Source organism: Chiloscyllium plagiosum, unplaced genomic scaffold (assembly GCF_037043375.1).
Source record: "Chiloscyllium plagiosum isolate Xiang-an unplaced genomic scaffold, Cpla_swu_hap1 HiC_scaffold_30, whole genome shotgun sequence".
Lineage (NCBI taxonomy): Eukaryota > Metazoa > Chordata > Chondrichthyes > Orectolobiformes > Hemiscylliidae > Chiloscyllium > Chiloscyllium plagiosum.
Window position 1 is genome coordinate 13,103,990 of NW_028270168.1, and position 25,495 is coordinate 13,129,484.

Here is a 25,495-nt window from a genome sequence, read left to right on the forward strand (position 1 = left end):
TGGGGTTGTTTTCATTGGAGAAAAGAAGGTTTAGGGGTGACTTGATAGAGGTGTACAAGGTGATTAGGGGTTTAGATAGGGTTGACCGTGAGAACCTTTTTCCACGTATGGAGTCAGCTATTACGAGGGGGCATAGCTTTAAATTGAGGGGTGGTAGGTATAGGACAGATGTTAGGGGTAGGTTCTTTACTCAGCGAGTTTTGAGTTCATGGAATGTCCTGCCAGTAGCAGTGGTGGACTCTCCCTCTTTATGGGCATTTAAGTGGGCATTGGATAGGCATATGGAGGATAGTGGGCTATTTGTAGGTTAGGTGGGCTTGGATCGGCGCAACATCGAGGGCCAAAGGGCCTGTACTGCGCTGTATTCTTCTATGTTCTATGTCAAAGTCTGCAGACATGGTGTAAAGGTTGAGGAGGGCCAATTACCACCGTCACATTAGATGACATTTGGGACTTTGCAAAGAGTGGTTTTGATAAACTTGATTATATATATTCAAACAAGGGATTGTGAAAATCTGACATTCTCTTGCCTTTTCCCAATATCACTGCATACCCTTACTATCCAAATAACCACCCAATGCTTTCTTGAATGCCTCAAATAGACCAGCCTCTACCACATTTTCAGGCAGTGCATCCAAACCCTAGCAACTAACCCTTGCTTCACTTGCACAACATTTTCAATTTGTGCCCTTGCGTTCTTGTTACTTTTACAAGCATTAACAGTGAATCTGATCTCTCTCAGTCAAGGAGAACAGTCTCGATGTCTTCAATCCATTCACATACCATGAAGTTTCTCACACCTGGAACCGTTTTAGTAAATCACTTCTGTGTTTTCTCCAATGTATTTGCATCGTCCCTACAATGCGGCGCCCATAGCTGTGCACAAACAGCTGATCAGAACTTTTCAATCATCAGGAAATTGTAATCGTTAGGCCTGACAAACCTGATTGAATTTTTTGAAAACATAATGGTGGTGGTGGATTGAGCAATGGAAATATGTACAGCCCTTTCTGCAATAACACGATAATTACGTTCTTGTGTGACCTCGTGTTGCAGAAAACCACACAGTAAAAATAATAGGGCTTTTGGAAAGAATAGGGTGGGGGGGCAGACCACCAAAAATATTACTTAAAATCAAAACAAATATAGTAATTAGCCTAACACAAAGGATAGCACAGTTTAAATAAATGTTAAATTCATATCTAATAATGAAATAATACAGCAAAATTAACCTTGACAAAATGTGAAGATAAATTGATGGGGAGAGGAGGGTGGTTTTGAGTTTGCTGAGTTACTAAGACAGGAGCTGAGGGTCATCATCATTGTCACCTTCAGGCGCAATTGTGGTTGTGGGGTTAGGACAAAAAACAGTTAATCCGGAAGTGAATGGCTTGTTCCAGCAGTACAGTTTGCTTTAATTTTTTCTGCATTGTCTGTAATGGTGTGTAATGTAAACTCCTTTATTTCTGTTGCATGGACAATATCACATGTTCTTTCATTACATTCAAAATGCTTTATAACATCTAGCTTCTCTTCAAGTGTTATAGCGTTTCTTTTACATTCACCACCCGCAATTTTATCACCAGGATGTTTCTTGTAAACATTCTTGTTAACGTTTCCTCCCATATTTATGGGTAACACAGCAAAACTTGCAAATCAAAGATCAAAAATTACAGAATACCACTCAAAAAGCATGCGAGTCAACTGAACATGTGCTGTTGTCACGGAGATTCTGTTGGCGTAAACATTGTTTTCTTCCATGCACCATGATACTTAAAGTGCTGGGGATGGAATTACGTAATAGCTAATACACATATGCAAAAGTTCGCATTTTACAAACAGCATTCACCTATTCATCAATCGCATTACAGCCAATTTGCGTGGACGAAACTCATGTAATAGCAGAATGGACTGTATGGACTTCCGGAAAGAATTTGATAAATCCCTTCATAAAAGACTGATTGCTAAAATTGAAATGTGTGGAATTGCAGACAAATTAATGGACAGATTAAATTGACTGAATGGCAGGATATATAGAACACGAATAATGGGCAAGTACTCTAGTTGGTAGGATTAGACTGGTTATGATCCACAAGGATCTGTGATGCAGCTTCAACTATTTGCTGCATTCATTAACAATTTAGCCAACTAGATAGAATGCTTCATTTTAGGTTTGCTGTTGACAAAGTATTTAAAGCAATGAGAATGGAAGCAAAGCATTACAAAGAGATCTTCCAACTGAATCAGCAAAACATTGACAAATGGATTCCAAAGTATGCAAATATGAAGTCATCCACTTTCGATCTCAAAAGTTTAAAACTTTCCAAATGTTCTCAAAGGGGAGAGGGACAAGCGGGAGGTTGTTATACACTTTGGAACTAATGACACGGGAAGGGAAAAGGTTGAGATTCGGAAGGGAGAATGTAGAAAGTCCTGCAGGCATTTAAAAAGGAGGTCCTCGAGGGTAGTAAAATCTGGGTTACCCTCGTTACTACAAGCTAGTGAGGGTAGGAATAGGAAGATAGAACAGATGACTGGGTGGCTGAGGAGCTGGTGCAGGGGAGAAGGGTTCACATTTTTGGATCATTGGAATTTCTTCTGGGGTAGAAGTGAATTGTACGAGGAGGACGGATTGCACCTGAATTGGAAGTGAACTAATATACTGGCAGGGAAATTTGCGAGAGCTGCTTGGGAGGATTTAAACTAATAAGGTGGAGGGTGGGACCCAGGGAGATAGTGAGGAAAGAGATCAGTCTGAGACTGGTACAGTTGAGAACAGAAGAGAGTCAAACAGTCAGGGCAGGCAGGAACAAAGCAGAGAACAAGTTAGGACTAATAAATTAAACTGCATTATTTCAATGCAAGAGCCGAACAGGGAAGGCGGATGAACTCAGGGCATGGTTAGGAACATGGGACTGGGATATCATACCAATTACAGAGATGTGACTCAGGGATGGACAGGACTGGCAGCTTAAAGTTCCAGGATACAAATGTTATAGGAAAGATAGAAAGGGGGACAGGAGAGGAGGGAGAGTAGCATTTTTGACAAGGGATAACCTTATGACTGTAGTTAGGGAGCATATTCATGAGAATATATCCAGGGAAGTTATTTGGGTGGAACTGAGAAATAACAAAGGGATGATTGCATTGCAGACCACCCCAATAGTCAGCATGAAATTGAGAAACAAATTTGTCAGGAAATTTCAGTTATCTATAAGAATAATAGGGTAGTTATGATAGGGGATTTTAACTTTCCAAGCATAAACTGGTACTGCCATAATGTTAAGGGTTTAGATGGAGAGGAATTTGGTAAGTATGTACAAGAAAATTTTCTGATTCAGTATGTGGATGTACCTACTAGAGAAGGTGAAAAACTTGACCTACTTTTGGGAAATAAGGCACGGCAGGTGACTGAGGTGTCAGTAGGGGAGCACTTTGGGGCCAGTGACCATAATTCTATTAGTTTTAAAATAGCTCCCTTTGTAACTGGATCCTAGACTTCCTGACTGGAAGACCTCAGTCAGTTTGGATTGGAAACATCATCTCCAACAGCATCACACTGAGCATGGGCCCCCCAGGCTGTATGCTCAGTCCACTGCTGTTCACCCTGCTGACACATGACTGTGCAGTGATGCACAGGTTGAATCATGTCTCATCAGCAGGAACGACAAGGCAGGAGGTGCAGCGGCTAATGGACTGGTGCAGAGCCAACAACCTGTCTCTGAATGTGGACAATGTGGAAAAGATGAAAAAGATAGGTGTTGACTTCAGAAGAGCACAGAGTGACCACTCTCCACTGGACATCGACGGCTCCCCCGTGGTGATCATGAAGAGCACCAAATTATTGGCGTACACCTGGTGGAGAAACTCACCTTGGCCCTCAACACCAGCTCCATAGCCAAGAAAGCCCAGCACGTCTCCACTTTCTGCACAGGTTGAGGAAAGCCCATCTCCCCCCCCCCCCACCCCCCGCCCCCCCCCATCCTCACCACATTCTACAGAGGGTTTATTAAGGGTACCCAGAGCTGCTGCATCACTGCATGGTTCGGGAATTACACCATAAGACCCTACAACAGATAGTCAGGACAGCTGAGAAGATCATTGGGGTCTCTCTTCCCCCCATTACAGACATTTACTCCACATGCTGCATCCAAAAAGCTAACACCGTTGTGGAAGACCGCACACACCCCTCACTCAAACTCTTCTCCCTCCTGCCATTTGGCAGAAGATATCAGAGCATTCTGTTTCTCACATGCCAGATTGTGTAACAGTTTCTTCCCCCAAGCCATTAGGCTCCTTAATACAGTATGAGCGGACTCTCTCCCATCTGAAATTCAGTTGTATGTGATAGAAATGACAAATAAAGTTACACTACTCAACTCTCTACTTTAATGATGGAAAAAGATAGTCTGGACCAAGAAGTTAAAGTTCTATATTGGAGGAAAGCCAATTTTGATAGTCTTAGGCAAGAACTTTCAAAAGCCGATTGGGGGCAGATGTTTGCAGGTAAAGGGATGGTTGGAAAATGGGAAGCCTTCAAAAATGAGATAACAAGAGTCCAGTGACAATATGATTCTGTTCGGTGAAAGGCAAGGCTGATGGTGTAGGGAATGCTGGGTGACTAGAGTAATTAAAGTTTTGATTAAGAAAAAGAAGGAAGCATATGTCAGATTTGGACAGCAGAGATCAAGTGAATTCTTAGAGTATAAGGACAGTAGGAGTATAGTTAAGAGGGAAATCAGGAGGGCAAAAAAGGGGACATGAGATAGCTTTGGCAAATAGGGTTAATATATTTATAAAATCCAAAGGGATTTTATAAATATATTAAGAACAAAAGGGTAATTAGGAAGAGAATAGGGCCCCTTAAAGATCAGCAAGGCGGCCTGTGTATGGAATCGCAGGCGATGGGGGAGATACTAAACAAGTATTCTGCATCAGTGTTTATTGTGGAAAAGGACATAGAAGATACAGAATGTGGGAAAATAGATGGTGACATCTTGAAAATGTCCATGTTACAGAGGAGGAGGTGCTGCATGTCTTAAGATGCATAAAAGTGGGTAAATCCCCAGGACCTGATCAGGTATACCCGAGAACTCTGCGGGAAGCCAGAGAAGTGATTGCTGGGCCCCTTGCTGAGATATTTGTATCATCAATAGTCACAGGTGAGGTGCCAGAAGACTGCAGATGGCTAACGTGGTGCCACTGTTTAAGAAAAGTGGCAAGGAAAAGCCAGGGAACTATAGACCAGTGAGCCTGACATTGATTGTGGGCAAATTGTTGGAGGGAATTTTGAGGGACAGGATTTACATGCATTTAGAAAGGCAAGGACTGATTAGGGTTAGTCAACATGGCTTTATGCGTGGGAAATCATGTCTCGTGAACTTGATTGCGTTTTCTGAGGGCAGAGCGGTAGGTGTGATCTATATGGACTTCAGTCAAGGTTCAACAAGGTTCCTCTTGGGAGACTGATGTGCAAGATTAGACCTCATGGAATACAGGGAGAACTAGCCATTTGGGTACAGAACTGCCTTGAAGGTAGAAGACAGAGGGTGGTGGAGGAGATTTGCTTTTCAGACTGGGGACCTGTGACCAGTGGTGTGCCACAGGGATTGGTGCTGGGTCCACTACTTTTTGTCATTTATATAAATGATTTGAATGTGAACGTAGGAGGTACAGTTAGTAAGTTTTCAGATGACATCAAAATTGGAAGTGTCATGGACAGTGAAGAAGGTTATCTCAGAGTACAACGGGATCTTGATCAGATGGCCAAAGGGCCGAGGAGTGGCAGATGGAGTTTAATTTAGATAAATGCACTGTGTTGCATTTTGGAAAGGCAAATCAGAGCAGGACTTATACAATAAATGGTAAAGTCCTGGGGAGTGTTGCTGGACAAAGAGACCTTGGACTGCAGGTTCATAGTTCCTTGAAAGTGGAGTCACAGGTAGATAGGATAGTGAAGAAGGCGTTTGGTATGCTTTCCTTTATTGGTCAGAGCATTGAATATCGGCATTGAGAGGTTATGTTGTAGCTGTACAAGATATTAGTTAGGCCAGTTTTGGAATATTGTGTGCAATTCTGGTCTCCCTCCTATTGGAAGGATGTTGTGAAACTTGAAAGGGTTCAGAAAAGATTTACAAGGATGCTGCCAGGGTTGGAGGAATTGAATACGCTGAGGTTGTTTTCCCTGGAGCGTCGGAGTCTGAGGATGACCTGGTAGAGGTTTATAAAATCATGAGAGGCATGGAGAGGATAAATAGAAAAGATCATTTCCCTGGTGTGGTGGAGTCCAGACTAAAGGAGTAAAGATTTAGGGTTAGAGGGGAAAGATATAAAAGAGACCTAAGGGACAGCTTTTTCCTGCTGAGGGTGGGTGTGTCTATAGAATGAGCTGCCAGAGGAAGTGGTGGAGGCTGATACAATTACAATATTTAACAGGCTGAATGGGAATATAAATAGGAAGGTTTAGAGGGATATGGGCCAAATGGGACTAGATTGGGTTGAGATATCTGGTCGGCAAGGATGGGTTTGACTGAGGGTCTGTTTCCATGCTGTACATCTCTATGATTCTATGACTCTAAATGGTGAGAAGCTGGGAACTAGGAAGATCCAATGAAAGTTTTGTGTGGGAGGGAGATGATAGTGGGCTTTCCGTACATAAATAATTATAATGTCATGAACAGATATAGAGGTTGATCAAAAAGGCAAATGGAATGTTGGCTTAGATATCCAGGAGTTCAGAATGTGGGAGTTAGCAGTCATGCTTCGGTTTTACAAAACTGAAAGTGTGTTGCTGGAAAAGCGCAGCAGGTCAGGCAGCATCCAGGGAACAGGAGAATCGACGTTTCGGGCATAAGCCCTTCTTCAGGAATGAGGCTCATTCCTGAAGAAGGGCTTATGCCCGAAACATCGATTCTCCTGTTCCCTGGATGCTGCCTGACCTGCTGCGCTTTTCCAGCAACACATTTTCAGCTCTGATCTCCAGCATCTGCAGACCTCACTTTCTCCTCGGTTTTACAAAACCCTGGTTAGATCACACCTGAAGTACTGTGAGCAGATCTGCGTGTAACACTTTTACTGACAGTTTTATTGACTGACAAGAATTAGATCTGGACTCTAAGGATTAAATTTTGAAGATCAATTACACAAACTATTAATGCATTCCATGGAACTTAGCAAGTTTAAGGAGTAATTTGATCAAAATTTCCAAAAGATATGAAGGGAAACAGAAAGTTTAGAAAGCAAAAAGTGGAAACAGTCATTTCAGAAATGTAATTAGGAAGGTCTGGTACTCACAAAATAAAGCAGAAAATTGATGCTGGATCAAAGTTAATTTTAAACAAGTGATCAACAGATTTTTATTAAATGAAGATAAGAAGGGACCTATATATAGAATTAGATTGAAAAGAAGATAGTTAAAAAAGTTAAATATCCAGTGACTGAAATGACATGACCAAAAGCGTTATAGAATTAAAATTGTACTGTAAAAACAAACTAAAGGCAACATTATCCAAACACTAAATTCCACATTTAGCTTTTAAAATGACTGAAAATTGCTTGCTACAGTTATTCTTTACACTTTACCTTAAGTGACACTTCACCACTCTTCGTTTCTAATAGCTAGTTTTGTTTTCTTTCTTTCCCAGTTGGGAATCCCACAACTGATGTTTATTTTGAGGGTTATACTGAAGAAACCTTCCTTTCAGTCCATGATGGCAAACTGACAACCTCTTTAAATCCTTTCAAATTATATCTTTTCAATCAGAACACAATCTGCCACTCACATTTTGAACGTTGTCCGACAGAGTTAACATTTTCTCTGTTGCAGGACTGGCTGCCTCTAACTCTTATTCATTGCCTGTCAGATTGTTACAGACTGTTGAGTGTCTGAGGTTCAGACACTATTGCAACCTGATACCACAATAGCTTTCTATTGACATTTTCTCTTTCCAAAGCCCACCTCTCTGGCAATATGAATCCCGGTAGAAATGCTAACTGGTTATCTTCTAGATCCCAACTCCAATCTATCTTTGAACTTAACAGGCAGCTTAAGTATAACTGTTTCTCAAGCCTGATGTACCTTGTATTTCTCTGAAACACAGCGATTAAAAGTTGACCCCTAATCAGTATTGTTACACTTGACATTGTTCATGGGTCTGAATGTCTTGCACCTTCCTTCCAGTCAATTCTGGGCCTGCCATGCCCCATAGCAACCAAGTCATCAATTTTTGTTGGGGACAATTTGGAGCAGGCTACATGATTCTGTCACTACCCAGGTTTTCCTCAAATTAAAGTAAAATCCCCAAGCAAATCCTCAGATTTATTATCATGTGTAACTACTTGATAAGCATTTTCTTTTAATCATATACAATCCAGTTACCTTTGTCAGCCACAGGTAACTGACCTTTCTTGAGTTTTTATGCCTTGATGGAATATAAGTCATGTTATAGTTCTTTAAAGACTGTCCATTACCTATGTACAATCATGCCATTTTTCAATCTAGCTCAGCCAATTTATGCTTTCATAGTTTCTCTTATTCAAATTTAACACCCTTATTTCCAACTGAACTACCTCACTTTGAAACTTAGCATAAAATTCAATCACATTGTGATGCCAAAGACAATCAAAGAATCAAAGACACTTGAGTTCATTTCAAACTTTTATAATGGAGATAGCCAAAAAAGGTGTAATGTAATTAATGTACGTGATCCACTTATTGAAAATACAAATGATAGAAGCTTTACTGAGCTTTTGTCTCATTCCTTAATTCCTGGGTGTACGTGATAAAAGTATAACAATGATGAGACAGAATACAGAAAAGAGATAGACAGCTTAGTGACATGACGTAAAGAAAACAATTTCCCCCTCAATGTCAGAAAAATGAAGGAACTGATCATTGACTTCACGAAGCAAAGTGGATGACATATCCCTCCCTGGATTAATGGTGCTGAGGTGGAGGTCATCGAGAGCTTCAAATTCCGAGGAGTAAGTAATCAACAATTTAACCTGGTCCAGTCACGTTGATGCTACAGTCAAGAAAGCACACCAACAACACCAATTCCTCAGGCTAAGAAAATTCAGCATGTCCACAATGATTCTTACCAATTTTTATAGATGCATCATAGAAAGCATTCTACATGGATGCATCACAGCTTGATATGGCTAGGTTAGGTATACAGCACTTTAAATACAGTATGTATCATCCTGAATCCCTGGAGCTCTAGAAAGATGGCATCAGACCTCGAAGTCCATGTTTAGAGCATACTGTCAGGATTACCCAAATGATTGGGATAAAGATATCCCATTCGTATTGTTTGTCATTAGAGATGGCCCAAATTAATCTATTCAGTTCACTCCCTTTGAGTTAATATTCGGTCATGAAATGAGAGGCCCTTTGAAATTAATTAAATAAAAATTGACAGGACCAAAGTTGGGGATCTCACACTTAGATTATGTATTGCAGGTGAGGGAGAGACTAAATCGAGTAAGTGAGTTAGCTAAATAGCACCTAAAGAGGGCACAGTGTAGAATGAAGCAGGTGGCAGATAAAGACTGTGAGACTTGGACGTTTTTCTGAGGGAATGAGGTGCTAGTACTGTAACCAGTGATAGAAGATCCCTCCAAAGCCAGGTTTAGTGGTCCCTATCAAATTAAGAAAAAGTTGAGTCAGGTGAACTTTTTAGTAAAGATGTCAGATAGAAAAAGAAGGTATCGGGTATGTCATGTGAACATGTTGAAACCATGTTATACTAGAGAGAAAGAACTGGAGAAATAGGTGTGAGTTACTGCCCTGCAAAGTGAGGAATCAAATCCAGATGATGTGGGTGTTGATGTGCCTCAAAATAGATTTAAAAATGAAGAAGTACTTGAGGAGTAGGATAGGTTAGTAAACTAGCTGTCTCATGAGCATAGAATGAAAGATTTGTTACTGCAGTATAAGGACATATGTAAGAATCAGATGGGGAGGACTAATGCTATTGTACATGAAGTAGATGCAGGGAATACTGCTCCGATAAAATAACACCCCTATCAGCTTAATCCTTTCATAGCTATTCAGGTCCAGATGGAGGTGGAGGCCATGCTTGACAAGGACATCATTGAGGAGAAAGTGAGGGCTGCAGATACTGGAGTTCAGAGCTGAAAATGTGTTGCTGGAAAAGCGCAGGAGAATCGACGTTTCAGGCATAAGCATTCCTGAAGAAGGGCTTATGCCCGAAACGTCGATTCTCCTGTTCCTTGGATGCTGCCTGACCTGCTGCGCTTTTCCAGCAAGGACATCATTGAACCAAGGGCGAGTGGAGTTCATCTTAGCTCCCAAACTGGACTGGACTCAATGATTCTGCATGGATTACAAAAATTGGACGCATATCCATTTCCTAGATTGGAGGGCTGTATCGAGAAAGTCGGACAAGCCAGTTACACCACCAAGTTGGACTTAATGCATGGTTACTGGCAGGTACCTTTACCAGAGACGGCTAAACAAATTTCTGCTTTTCTAACCCCAAATGGGCTATTTCAATTTAAAGTGATGCCCTTTGGAATGAAGAACGCACCCACCACATTCCAAAGACTCATGAACAGAGTTGTGGCTGCATTAACAAACTGTGCAGTCTCTTTGGACAATGTAGTGATCTTTAGTAAGTTCTGGAAAGATCACATGGTACAGTTGGCAGAGGTCTTGGAACGACTATGAGAAGCAAAACTGGTGATAAACTTAAATAAAACAGAATTTGCGAAAGCAGAGGTGACGTTCTTGGGGCATAACATCGGTCATGGAAGGTTGACCCCATAGAGGGCAAAGATGAAGGCCATCGAGGAATTTCCACGCCAACCTCGAAGAAAGAGGTGCTTCAATTCTTAGGACTCAGCGGACTCTATTGGAAGTTTGTTCCAAACTTCAACAGTGTAGTGGTACTATTAACCAATTTGCTGAAGAAGAATACAATGTTTCGGTGGACAGAACTATGCCAAGAGCCATTCGATCATTTGAAAGCCATATTTATAACCATACCAATTTTAGCTACACCAAACTTTTCAAAACCTTTTAGAGTTGCTATCGATGCTAGTGACATAAGAGCTGGAGCTGTACTCCTCCAGGAAGATGAGGATAGGATCGAACCGCCAGTTGGTTACTTTTTGAAGAAGATCAACATCCACCAGAGGATAACTCCACAATCGAAATAGAACAATTGAGTTTGGTACTGGCCTTACAACGTTTTAATGTGAGTGTCATGAACAATGTGTCGGAGGTGGTTGTGTACATGGATCACAATCCGCTTACGTTCTTAGAATGCTTTAAAGACAAGAATATGAGATTATTATATTGGAGTCTTATGTTACAGACTTTTAATTTAAAAATCGTACATGTTGCAGGTTGTTAGAATGTAATAGCAGATGCGTTATCGCAGATTTAACTGGTGAAGTTTAGATGAGATTTATCTTTATTTAATGTTATATACATATACACAGTTATATGGGAAGATGTTAAAGTGAACATAGACTAAAGTTATCTGTATGTTCGGGTAATGTGTTTAAAGAATAGGAAAAAAATGAAGCCATCTTTTCATTATGGCGGTTCATTTTTTCTTAAGGTGGAGGAGTTATGAAGATGTGCATATACTGTAGTTTTTATAGAGTTAAAAACCAGCAGAATTACCTGACAGCTCCAAGTGTTCTGAATAAGGTAACAATGTAACACTTGATTAGCTGGATTGCCTAGAAATAACCAAACAGATTTGAATTAGGCCAATCAGTTTAAATTATACCCCGAAAAATATCAATCTCCAATCAAGTTTGAATTTAGCATATTGACAATCTTAAAAGTCAGTGACACAATCTGATGCTTTGGGGGTATAAGACCGGGGAAAATTGAACAGCTGGGAGGAGAACTGCCAAGCCAATTACTTCTGCAGACTGTCCAGAGAATAGCTCTCTTAAAGTACCTTTATCGATCAATAACCTGTGAAGCAGAAATCCCTATGAAGAAGAAAAGAAGATTTGACATCTGGCTGGTTTTGAAATGTGAATTTTTTCAGTAAATCATAATTGGGTATTTTTTATCGGACTGGTATTATAGAAGGTGAAGGTAAAAGAAAGATTAGAGGAAGGAGTTGTAAATAATTGTTCATTAATTTTCTCTGTTATGCTTTAAGAAATAAAGTTGTTACTTTTACTTTAGATAGTTCTTGGCCTCTCAAATTTTCACAGATTACTGCACGGGATAAATCTTTTCTGTATAATGGTTTAAATTAAGCAGGAGGGTTTACCCTGTGTCGTAACAAGACAGCCTCCAATGCCAGTAACCTGCTCACGGTATTCCAGATGTGCTTTGACTCATGCATTAAATAGTTTTACCTACACATTTCTATTTTTACACTCCAATTCCCTTTGAAACAAAGATCAACGCCCATTTGTCTTCCCAATTACCCACTGAACTTAGATGCTAGCTATTTGTGATTCATGCATTGAGACCCCCAAATCCCTTTAAGCTTTCCCTATTTAAATAATATTCAGCTCCTCTATTCTTCCTGCCAAGTGCACTTTTTCCCACATTTCATTACAATCTGCCGAGTTTCTGTCCAATCTCTTAACCTGTGTGTATCCTTCTGTGGACTCCTTGGTCCTTCCTGATTATTTGTGCAAACTGTAAATTTGGTGTTTGCACATTCAATTCTATCATCCAAGTCATTAATAGATCTTGCAAAAAATTTTGGTCCCACTAGTGATCCCTGTGGCAGTCCACTGGTTACAGACCGTCATCCTGAAGATATCCTCTTTATTTGAACACTATTAGTTGGCCAATCTTTTACCTATGTTAATATATTACCCCAACACAATCAGCTCATGTTATGTAATCATATATGTGATATCTTGGAAAGAATTATCAATTTTGCAGGCTGTGTTATTGCACAATAAAAGTAAAAGTAAAAGTAAATTTGCAGTAAAAATCACTCACTGCCCACAGGTTGATTTTCATTTATGACACTGCCCACGGGTTGGTTATCTTGGACAACTGGTTTGCAATGCTGAGTGATGCTAACAGCATGAGTTCAATTCATACACAAACTGAGGAAACAATTAATGAATCCCATCCTCAACTTTTCCCATTGCCTGAGGTCTCTATCTCTTGAGAGAGCAGACCTTCAATGTGTAATTGCACTATAAGTATAAATGGAAAATTAACCTATGGTTGATCATAAACATTATAAAGGAATAAAAACGTGGGCAGTGTGACGATACTCTAACTGGTATAAAGTAATATCAACCTCTGACATTATGTAACTGTGAATCATAGAATCTGTAAAATGTGGAAGCAGGCAATTCGACACATCGATTCCACATTGACCCTCCAAAGAGGATCCCATCCAGACTCACCCCTCTACTCTATCCCTGCACCCCTGTAATTAGCATGGCCAACCCACCTAGCCTCCACACCACTGAGCAATACAAAGCAATTTAGCATGGCAAATCCACCTAATTTGTACACTTGGACTGTGGGAGGAAACTGGATCACCCGAAGGCAACCCACACACACACGGGGAGAAGATGTAAACTTCACACAGTCCCTGAGGCTGGAATTTAGCTTGGATCCTGGTGATGTGAGGTAGCAATGCTAACCACTGAGCCATCGTGCTGCCCCGCTAAGTGCATTACATGTTACAAAGGAATGTAATCCTGTATGCAGTGTATGACTTGTATGTGTTATAAAGGAATAACAACCTGTGGACAGTGAGATTTTTCTATGTAAACAGGAGAGACTGTCACAGACCAGTGTGGGCGGGGAGGGGGCGGGATATAGCGACGTCATAAGAAGGCGGGGATGTGAGGGCGTGTCCAGTGCGCGCGATGACGTCACAAGGGGGTGGACCGTCACAACGGGGTGGACCCTCCCTTCCGCGGGGCGGGCGGGAGGAAGGAAGGAGGAGGGGCTGGTCACGTGAGCGGTGTCTACGCGCAACAGTGGAGAGCGAAGATGGCGGACGGCGAGAGCGAGCAGGCCCTCGAGCCTTTCACCGAGCGGCTGAGGAGAGCCCAAGCCGAGCTGAGGAGGTGCGGTCTGTCCGAAGAGTCCTCGGCGCAGTACTGCCAGCATTTCTGCGAGGTGAGCCGACAGTTCTGCAGCGGTATCGAAGCGAGTGGCCGGATGGTGGTGTGGTTTGGCCGGGGGGGGCGGGGGGTGGGGGTGGTGAAGGCGGAGGGTTGTTTTCTTGGGAGACTCGGAGTCGGGGACGAACGTAGGTGGACGGGAAGGGATGTACTCTAGTGGGGTTTTCTCTCGCACTGGGCCCGAAAATGTGGGAGGGCTAACAGAATAACCATCTTCTCTTCGCCACCCCCACCGCTGTTACTTCGCCTGGCTTCTTCTCACACTACAATCATTGCGGTTCAAAAGTTAACCGTTAAACTAGCCCTTTTTTTATGTTCAGTTCACGCACTCTGGTCTCGAATAGTTAATCGTGATTCTCCCACCTCCCTGCTTCTGAAGTGTTGCCTCAGCACCGAACAATAGCCTGAAAGAACAACCTTTCCACAACTCAACAGGGGCAAATGATTTACAAATAATCCATTTTTTCTAATGAATAGATTGCGCTCTTTTCGTGCAAAATGGCAATCTCAGATAAAACCTGGTTGTGAAGTCTAGCATTTTATAAAATAATTCTGATCTCAGTAAATTTAGTGCTGCAGTGACTAGATATGTTACCATTTCTTCGAATGCTTTCTATTTAGGACGGCATTTGCAATTCGATGAAGCGTCTCAAATGCCCCAAATCTGTTGAAGTTTTGCAAATTTTGTTTTGCACAATTTAACTTTTTAGGAAGTTAGTCTCATGTGAAGTCAAAAAATATACTGAATCCTGAGCCTCCATGTAAAAGCGATGAGGCTGTATTGGTTTGTTTATATCATGTTGGTATATTGGTGTTTAATTTTATTGGTCGTGTATGTATCTCAGTTCACGCATGTGTGGGGCTCGTTTATTAGGTAGCGTTGAATACAGCAAAATAAATGTTCTGTTCCAAATCTGCAAAGATCATACAAATTGGTCATATAAGTTTTCAGTAAAATCATTAAAGTCAGCTTTAAATATTTTGCTTAATGTCTTTTTTAATTGTCTCATCTTAGTTATGCATTTAACTTTCACTGCCATTTTATTGTCTCATGTATATTTTAGTTTCTTCAGTGGTTTGTCATGTTTGAGTTGCATGAAGTTGTAAGATAAGGATAGATGTAACATTGAGTATTGTTCAACTAAAATTACTTCTTTCATCCATTGTAACTGTTGGTAGAAATGGGAAGTTGTACTGCTTAGACTTTGCATTTTTGCTTAAAATAAGGTAGTATCATACCAGCATTTTGTGGGTACGTATGATGAGTGTCAGAGTAGTGTGTAGAACTCAATGATGCATAATTCCAAATTTTATTTATCACACTTGTGTTAAATTGTTTATATTTAATCTTGTTGTGTTTTGAAACTTTTTTGTTTAAAATTCTGCCACTGAAATGGTATGAAGTTCTGATATCTTGAAGGGGATTATTATCTCTGAATTCTGGAACTTCGAGGAGTAGAATTTAATGAGGTCACAATAGGTGGGAGAGCAACGCAAGTTCTCTTCTCATTTGCAATAAAAGCTTTTAAAGGTTAAATAAGTTGTCTAAATAGCTTTTGTAACATTCATAGTATCTTGCTGGCAGATATTGTTCTGAATTTCTCAAGTCATATTCATTTGCTTGTTTACTCTTTTTCCTCTCTCTCATGAATTGGGAGCAAGGGTTGAACACTCACCACCTTGAGACTGTTCCACCACTGAATAAATTCATGGCTGATCGCTCCACATTTCATCCTATTTCCTAACCCTTGACCTCACCACCCTGACTTTAATCGCATTCAGTGCATCAGATTTCATGATTTTTTTTGAGGAAGACTTCCTAAGATTTGAGGAGAAAGTGAGGTCTGCAGATGCTGGAGATCAGAGCTGGAAATGTGTTGCTGGAAAAGCGCAGCAGGTCAGGCAGCATCCAGGGAACAGGAGAATCAACGTTTCGGGCATAAGCCCTTCTTCAGGATTTGAGGCAGTTAGGAAAAAAGTTCTCCTTATGTCTGTCTTGAATGGGCAAACCCTTTAAAAGTGACTCTTCTAGATTCTCTCACAAGTGGAAACACCCTTTGTTCTGCAAGTCAAGGTCCCTCTGATCTCACGTATTTCATAAAAGTTGCCTCTTACTGTTTCAATGGATGCAGATCTCCACTTTTTTCTCCAAGATAATGCAGATAATATTGTTTACCTGATTCATTCATCCTAAATTCAGAGCTTTGTTCAGTTTTACATGCTTCCCTTTTTCCCAATAAGCAAACAAGCTGGATGTAAACTGATGGAGCAGTTGTAGAGTCATAGAACATGGAAACAGAACCTTTGGTCCAACTTGTCCATGCTGACCAGATATCCCAACCCAATCTAGTCCCACCTGCAGGCATTCAGCCTCTATCCCTCCAAACCTTTCCAATTCATATACGCATTGATGTCTTTTAAATGTCGCAATTGTACTAGCCACCACCACTTCCTCTGCACCACCCTCTGCGTCAAACTGTTGCTCCTTAGGTCTCTTTTATATCTTTCCTCTTTCACCCTAAGCCTATGCCCTCTCGTTCTGGTCTTCCCCCACCCCAGGAAAAAGACTTTGTCCATTCACTCTATCTGTACCCCTCATGATTTAATAAACCTCTTTAAGGTCACCCCTCAGCATCTGATGCTCGAGGGAAAACAGCCTTCGCCTATTCATCCCCTCCCAATTAGCTCAAATCCTCCAACCCTGGCAATATCTTGTAAAGGAGAAAGTGAGGACTGCAGAGACCGAAGAAGGGCTCATGCCCAAAACGTCAATTCTCCTGTTCCTTGGATGCTGCCTGACCTGCTGTGCTTTTCCAGCAACACATTTTCAATATCTTGTAAAGCTTTTCTGAATCCTTTCAAGTTTCACAACATCCTTCTGATAGGAAGGAGACCAGAATTGCACATGAAATTCCAAAAGTGGCCTAACCAATGTCCTGTACAGCTGCAACATGACCCCTCAACTCCTGTACTCAATACTCTAACCAATAAAGGAAAGCGTACCAAACGCCGCCTTCACTATTCTATCCACCTGCACCTCCACTTTCAAGGAGCTATGAACCTGCATTCCGAGATCTTTGTTCAGCAACACTCCCTAGGACCATACCCTTAAGTGTAGACGTTCTGCTAAGATTTGTGTTCCCAAAATGCAGCACCTCTCATTTATCTAAATTAAACTCCATCTGCCACTTCTCAGCCCATTGGCCCAGCTGATCAAGATCCTGTTGTTGTCTGTAACCTTCTTTGCAGTCCACTGCACCTTCAATTTTGGTGTCATCTGTAAACTTACTAACTATACCTCTTATGCTCACATCCAAATCATTTATATAAATGATGAAAAGTAGTGGGCCCAGCACCGATCCGTGTGGTCCACCACCGGTCACCGGCCTCCAATCTGAAAAACAATCCACCACCACCACCGTCTGTCTTCTATTTTTGAGCAAGTTCTGTATCAAAATGGCTAGTTCTCCCTGTATTCTGTGAGATCTAACCTTATTAACCGTCTCCCGTGGGGAACCTTAGTTAAAAACAATTGACATGGACATAGAGGGTTACAAATAGTCCAACTTCAACCAAAAAAAGCCTTGTGGAAGAAAGGTACTGTCTCCAAATCTTAAAACCAGATTGTGAAAACTAGCATTTTATAATTCTGATGTTTTCTACTTTTGGACTCTCCTACCTTGGGGGAAAAGACCTTGTCTATTTATCCATTCCCCTCATGATTTTTATAAGCCTCTGCAAGTTTACAATCAACTAGGCGACAGTGAGGACTGCAGATGCTGGACAGCAGAGTCAAAATTAGAGTGGTGCTGGAAAAGCACAGCAGGTCAGGCAGCATCCAAGGAGTAGGAAAATCGACATTTCAGGCAGAAGGGCTTTTGCTCGAAACGTTGATTTTCCTGCTCCTTGGATGCTGCCTGACCTGCTTTGCTTTTCCAGCACCTCTCTAATCTTGATTCTATCAGGTTACCCCTCAACTTCAATGCTCCATGGAAAATAGTGCCAGCCTATTCAGCCTCTCCCAATAACTCAAACATTCCAACCCTGGCAACGTATTTGTAAATTTTTTAAACCTTTTAAGTTCCGCCGCATCTTGCCTATAGCAGGGAGACCAGAATTGAATGCAATTCCAAAACCGATGACCTGTGCACCGCCGCATGACCCCTCAACTCTCAGAATGCACTGAGAAATTAAGGCAAGCGTACCAAATGTTGCCTTTACTACCCTATCTACCTGCAACTCCACTTTCAAATAACTATGAACCTGCACCCCAAGGTCTCTTTGTTTGGCAACACTCCCCAGGATCTTAACAGTAACTGTCCTGATTTTTTTACCAAAATGCAACACTTCACATTTGTCTAAATTAAACTCTATCAGCTACTCCTTGGCCCATTTCCCCATCTGATCAAGGTCCCATTATTCTCTGTGATAACCTTCACAGCCCACTAAGCCACCAATTTTGGTGTCATTTGCAAACTTTCTTACCATATCTCTGCATATCCGTAGTCAAATAATTTACATAAATGACAGAATACTGTCGACTCAACACTGATCCTTGTGGCCCATCTGGTCACAGTCCTCCAGTCTGAAAAGCAACCCTCCCCCACCACCCTTTGTCTCCTATCTTAAAGCCTATTTTGTATCCAAATGGCTAGCTCTACCTGGATTCCATGCGATCTAACTTTGCTAACTAGTGTGCTGTGCAAAAATTTGTTGAACACCTTGTTGAGGTCCGTGTAGCCAACATCCAGCGTTCCGCCTTCATTAATCTTCTTTCCACATTATTTCCCACACACACAGGCATGTTGACTGTCCCTACTCAGACTTTATCTTTTAAAATACATAAAGCCTGTCCACCAGAATCCTCTCCAGCAGCTTATCCACCACTTCAATTAATTTCTCCTTTTTTATATCTTGTTATGGCCTTACCCTGCTTTATCTTCAATGTACTGCAACTGTGCAACAATCTGAGACTTCTGTATTCTTCTGTCTGATTTTTCAAGTATCTGTGATTTTAATTGATCTGCACTGGTAGCTAATGACCTGCTGATGTGGGATAACCTTTTTATACTTTTTTTCCCACTTCTCTTTATGATGCTTCAGAAGATCTACCTCTTGATCTAACACTTGGTCACCTTTTCAAATTTTTCCTTGTGTCATTCATTATCTAATGTTTTGATAATTTTCTGGTGCAGAACACTGCAACGTTTTACTGCATCAAGCTGCTTTATAAATGTAAATTGTGCTTCCATGCTAGTATTGCTAGCTCATAATGGATACAGCTACTGGCATCATAGAAAGTACAGTTACCTTATAAGTAAGACAGTTGGTTGACCTTAGTAATCCTGGCAAGTTTTATTTTGGCTGCTGGCTAGCTCAAACATCTGTTGTCAGTGTATTAAAGCAAGCAATACTTGTTTTGCTTTGAGATAACATGGTACTAATGATAGTAAAGTTGAGTATTTTGCAAGAACGAATTGTATGGATGACTGGTGCAAAAAAGATGTATCATTGGAATAATAGGGACAGTTCTGAAAGGCTTCCTTCATATTAAATTAGGGCTTGTCAAATAGCTGTTTAATATACCATTACGCATATATTAGTGTCCCTCATGTAAACACAACTCAATTTCCCATTGACTGTATGAATTTGCATCCTGATGTAAAGTTTGTTGGGACTACTTTTAAACAGCAATAACTCTCCAAGGAAATATTTTCCCATTTCCCAAGAGGATTATTTTTACTGTGCTATGCTTAGTGAGTAATGGTTCACTGAGCAAGTGTGTATTGAGTCCCTTGTAGCAATATATGGCATTTATCATTTAATAAATTGAAATGAAATGATATAGTTGTGTTGTTATGGAATAGATTTATTTAGATCCAAGGTAGATAGCAAATAAGAGGCAGGTTGAGGTCCAGAACAGATTACTCAAAATGCAGGACATTCATCCAGGCAGTAGCTAAGCAGGTGTTAAAGGAGAGGTTTGATTCCAAGAAGGTGTTGGGTCAATTTCCTTCTTTGATATCAGTTAGTTCAACAAAGTGGGAAATGATCTTGACTAGTTCTGAACTGTTTCACATTTTCTGGAGCAGGTATTTGGACCAGAGAAAAGCAGACTACCTAGCTCTCATGACACCTGCTTAAGCAATGGTGTGGATAGTGGTCAATCGGTTCTGTTTCTTCCAACATCAACAATGTTTGACTTCCACTGGATTACACAGCAGCTCATGTCAGCTTCCTTTTTTTTTTCCCAAATAGCCATTCTGAATTGAGCCAGAAAGTACAATGTTCTATGGCTGCCAGTTTAAAAAGCAGTCTTGGTAATATTCTGAACTGAATTCTTTATACAAGCAATTACTGGCAGTAATTTCAGGTGTACTTGCATCAGCTTATCATAACTTATTCTCCTGAAGCTCCCAAACAGTTACCCCCCCCTCCCTTATTTGTTAGACTTAATTTACAAGTTAATACCTTTACTACGTCTTCTGCCCCCGCCCCAAAACCACCCACACCCAGATCCCCTTTTTAGACTGATGGATAATTGAAAAACTTATTTGAAAGACTTGATAGTGTTGTTAACTTTTTCTCTTATCCATTTTGTCCACTACCACCTACAGTCAGGCTTCTGTTTGCAGCAGTGTTTCCATGTTTCTTTACAGCCCTGTTAATCTTGTCTGCTCTCTCCTATTATCACTGTCTTTCAAGGCTGAACCAATAAAGCTTTCTGTTTCTCCAGCTTGGTCATCTGGTACTTGGGATTTGTCCTTGTCAATCTCGTTTGGCTTGCCATCAGGATTTGAATTCTTGTCTGGTATCTTGTTGACCAGAATTCATGCATAGAGACTTGAGTTGACTTGTACATTGTTCTAGTACAGCACAATTTTGTTAACTATATCTTTGAATTATATGTAGACTTTGATTGCTGGCCTGCAGCAGTTGGACATGTTGAGTAACGAGTAGTTACAAATCTGGATGTTCCAATATCATCCTTGGCTACTTTGTCACTTTTTGGGTATATTTATTTGCGCTGCCTTTCTATGTGCATTCTTCAATACATTTGTTTTTGTTAAATATTGTTCTATGACCAGTAAAATGAATATAGTAAAACATGTAATTCCTGTACACCACGTGTAATTCACTGCCTTGCTTTAATGTGCCTGTGAATTTGACCAATTTCCAATGGACATCTTTGAATTAAAGTTTGCAACATGGATATCTAAACATGAAAATCATCTGACCAATTCTTAGAGATCTCCACTTGGTTTCCTTTCCCTTTCACCTGCTGCCTGTCTCATCTGCATACCTGTTGTTTCACATCCATTCCTATACCATTATCTTGAATTTCCATTACTTCACTCTTTAGGTGCCCATGGTGCGAAACTGTATTTCTTTAAAGGAAGTCATCGGATTTGAACCAGATAGCAGAAATTTCTCTAGTCCACAAGTAATTTGTCATTCTAGCACTGGCTGAACACAAGACTCCCTTTCAAGCGATGCACGCATTCTAGTGAAAGAATTTTTTAAAAACTCAACTTTGTGTGCTTCAGTCCATTGCTACTCATACAATCTTAGAGTTGATCATTTGAACATCAGGCTGTACCAACCTTCTATGTGATGAACACTGATCTATTTGATCTCTGCCCTGCGTGAAGCTGATATCACATGATTTCCCTTTCTAAAAGTGTGAGATTCTGTCCAGAGTGTATGCTTCCATCATGGGATTGGTCGTTGCAGGCATAGTAGTTTGCGCTTTTGAAGAGTTCTTCTAATTTTCATCAACTATAATGGGGATAGCATGTTTAAATAAAATAGATTTGTAAAGATTTCAATTTGCTTACCACTGCTAGCATTCCATGTAGGTATCAGACATCCATAAAATAACAGATGACTCCATTAATGTATCTGTTTTTCATTGTGTGAATGGAGTAATTCTTTAAGTAACTTCCAATTATATGCACCACAATGTTGGGGAGAGTGGATTATAGTCTGAGGCTGTTGTCAGTTTATGGAGGTATCAGGTTGCCATTTTGATAACTTTAATTGAGCAAAATTTACAGACTGAATCATTATGCAGTGTAAGCTCGGTATATTTTAAGCTGGTATAAAAATATGTTGAAAAGGATAGAGGTTAAAGAAACTGTACATGACAACTCAGTTTGCCATTTTGAATGTCGAAGTGTACAGTGGAAATTATCATGCCATGGCATTCCCCATATTGATCAATATAAATCACCAGGTATACGTTTTACCTTTGAAATATCTGTTTTATCTAGAATGAAAATTCTAAACTAATGCGTGTCAAGTACCATTATGATTGGAAAGCCTAGAGGTGGCTGTGGTCTTAATTGGTTAGATGTGTGATGGTTTTGCATTCCCATTCTGTTTTTTTTTGAGACTGTTTTGCTGTCATTTGGTTTTCTGAGTGCATTTTGTCCTCCAAAGTTCAGTCAGCAATGCAGGTTGTGATAAGAAATCTTTGGCTGTATGTGTGGAGGCATTGAGTACACAAGTAAAGAAACATCTATCAAGTAATAGAACCCAGATGGAGTGTTGTAGTCGGTTACTAGCATCAAACTTTAAAAGTGATTTCAAGATCTTGGAGAGGATGCAGGGGAGGATTAGAAGGATACCAGCATGAAGGATTTGAGTGATGTGATGAAACTAGGGAAATAAGAATTCTCCATAGAAAAGAAAAGGTTAAGTGAAGACTTGTAAAAGACTTTAAACTGAAGAATCGTGCAGCATGGGACTGACCTCTCAGCACAACTAGTACATGCTGACTATGTTTTCAAACCTTTCCTATTCATGCGTTTATCCAAATGTGTTTTAAACATTGTAACTGTCAGCATCCGCCAGTTCCTCTGGCAGTTCATTCCACACATGAACCATCAAAAAGTTGCTTCATAAGTCTTTTGCAAATCTTTCTCCTCTCACTGTAAAAACAGGCTCCCGAGTATTCACTATCTCCCCCACCCACCTTAGAGAAAAGACCTTTGCTATTCACCTTATCTATGCCCCTCATCATTTCATCAACCCTTGACCATCGCCTCCCGTAATATGAAAATCACAGCTTACGTGGCCTATTTTCTTTTAAACTCAAACCCTCCATTCCGGCAAAATCCTGATAAATCTTTTCTGAACCTTCTTCCCTCTAATAATAAGCTTCCTATAACAGTGACCAGAACCGCATACAGTACTCCAGAAGAGGCCTCACCAACGTCATGTACAGCATCAACATGACATCCTGGGTCCTAGACTCAATGTTCTGAGCAATGAAGACAAACATGTTGAATGCACCAGTGGTGCAAATTTTAAAGAATTAAGTACCTGAACCCCTATGTCTCTGTGGTCTACAACACTATCCAGGGCCCTACCATTAATTGTATAAGTCCTACCCTTGTTTGTTTTGTCAAAATGCAATAGCTTGCATTTATTCAAATTAAACTCCACCTGCCACTCGTCACTCTGTTGGCCCAATTGATCGAATCTTTTTTGTCCATTATAGCACCAATTTTGGTGTCATCCGCACCTTTACAAACCATGCCTCCTATCTTCTCATCCAAATGGTTTATATAAATAACAAATGAGTACTGATCCTGTGGGAAAAATACTGGTCACAGGTCTCCAGTGTGAAAAACAACCCTCCACCCTCTCTGTCTTTTCACTGGTGAAAGATTTTGTCAAGGTATCTGGGAAAAGAATCAGACTAGAGAAATTCCTTTACGCAGTGAGTTAGTGTAAAATGCATTGGCTGAAGGAATGTTGACATTCAAATGGGTAATTTTCAAATAGGTATTGAAAATGTATTAACTACTTCAAGGAGTAACCTTGTAAGTGTTACGTGGAATTGGCAAATGTAATTAATTGAATAGCTCTTAGAGCTGTGCAGCATGGGAAGTACAGCTTGGTCCAATTTGTCCATACCGACCAGCTATCTTAAATTGATCTAGTCCCAGTTGCCAGCATTTGGCCCATATCCCTCTAAATCTGTCCTATTCATATACCCATCTAGATGCCTTTTAAATGCTGTAATTGTACTAGCCTCCACCACGTCCTCTGACAGCTCATTCCATACATACACGACCCTCTGCATGAAAAGGTGCCCCTTGGGTCCCTTTTAAATTTTTGCCCTCTCACCATAAACCTATGCCCTCTAGTTTTTGACTCTCCTATCCCAGAGGCAAGTCCTTGGTTATTCAACCTATCTGTAATGTTAAAAGATTAAATTGTACTATCTCTCTGGACATCAATGTAATGTTAAAAGGTTAAACTGTACTGTCTTTCTCCCAGAAACTAAGCATACAGGAAGCAGGTGGGGGTCGACATTCATGCAGGAATGTGGATGACTCCCACTTCATTTGGGCAGTCATTTACTACTACACCACTGCTATTATCAAATTAAACTCTCATTCAGTCCCTTCCATTCAGAAATGCTTTGTTGCCAGTCCCCAGCCAATCAAATTTGTTTGCATTATCATCCCCTAATACTAAGGCATATCACACTTACATTGTCTTGGGGACTCACTGAGTCAGGAAATCATTTGCATAATGATTCCCCAGGGATTAGGGCATTTACATTTACATTATCTCTGAGAATGACCTCATCCTACCATTGTACCTAGGGTAACGTGGTTATGGTGGGGGAAGTCGCCAGAGAACCTGTGAGCATTACCAACTGACCTGTATAAAGGGGATGTGTTTCCTTTGTTTGGGGCACATTTGACTCTATTCCGCACACCTGTGAAGAGTGTCAAAGGGGTCATTTAGCTTGTACATGCTTTAATAAACTTTTTAACTGTTTGCAGAAGTTGGTGTGTGTGAATTGCATCTCATGTGAAAAGTCAGAAAAATAACCTAACATATCCATGCCCCTTATAATTTTATAAACCTCTGTAAGATCTCTCATCTGCCTCCAATGCTCCAGGGAAAATAGCCCCAGCCTATTCAGCCTCTCCCTATAGCTGAAACCCTCCAACCCTGGCAACATACTTGTAAATCTTTTCTGAACCCTTTCAAGTTTCACAACATGCTTCCTATCGCAGGGAGACCAGAATTGAACGCAGTACTCCAAAAGTGGCCTAACTAATATCGTGTACAGCCGTAACATGACCTCCCAACTCCTGTACTCAATGTACTGACTAATGAAGGCAAGCACACCAAACACTGCCTTCACTGTCCTATCATTCCACTTGCAAGGAACTATGAGCCTGCGCTCCAAAGTATTTATTTGGCAACACAATCCAGGACCTTATCATTAAGTGTATAAATCCTGCCTTGTCTTGCCTTGAACAATGGCTGGTTTCTGTACAGTAGATTTTTGGGCACACAAGAAAACCAGGGATATGAGGGTTGGGAGGGAACGTGGAGTCATGGTTGATTAAGTATGATTTGA

General features: G+C 40.7%; 1 protein-coding gene across 1 annotated transcript in view; it reads left to right on the forward strand.

The window, feature by feature from the left end:
* Nucleotides 1-13,950: 13,950 nt before the first annotated feature.
* Nucleotides 13,951-25,495, forward strand: part of rlf (RLF zinc finger) — a 64,646-nt gene continuing 53,101 nt past the window's right edge. The window contains exon 1 of the mRNA XM_043717375.2: nt 13,951-14,098. Within this exon, the coding sequence (XP_043573310.1) occupies nt 13,970-14,098 (129 nt within the window). The 5' untranslated portion in view covers nt 13,951-13,969. The remainder of the gene's footprint in view (nt 14,099-25,495) is intronic.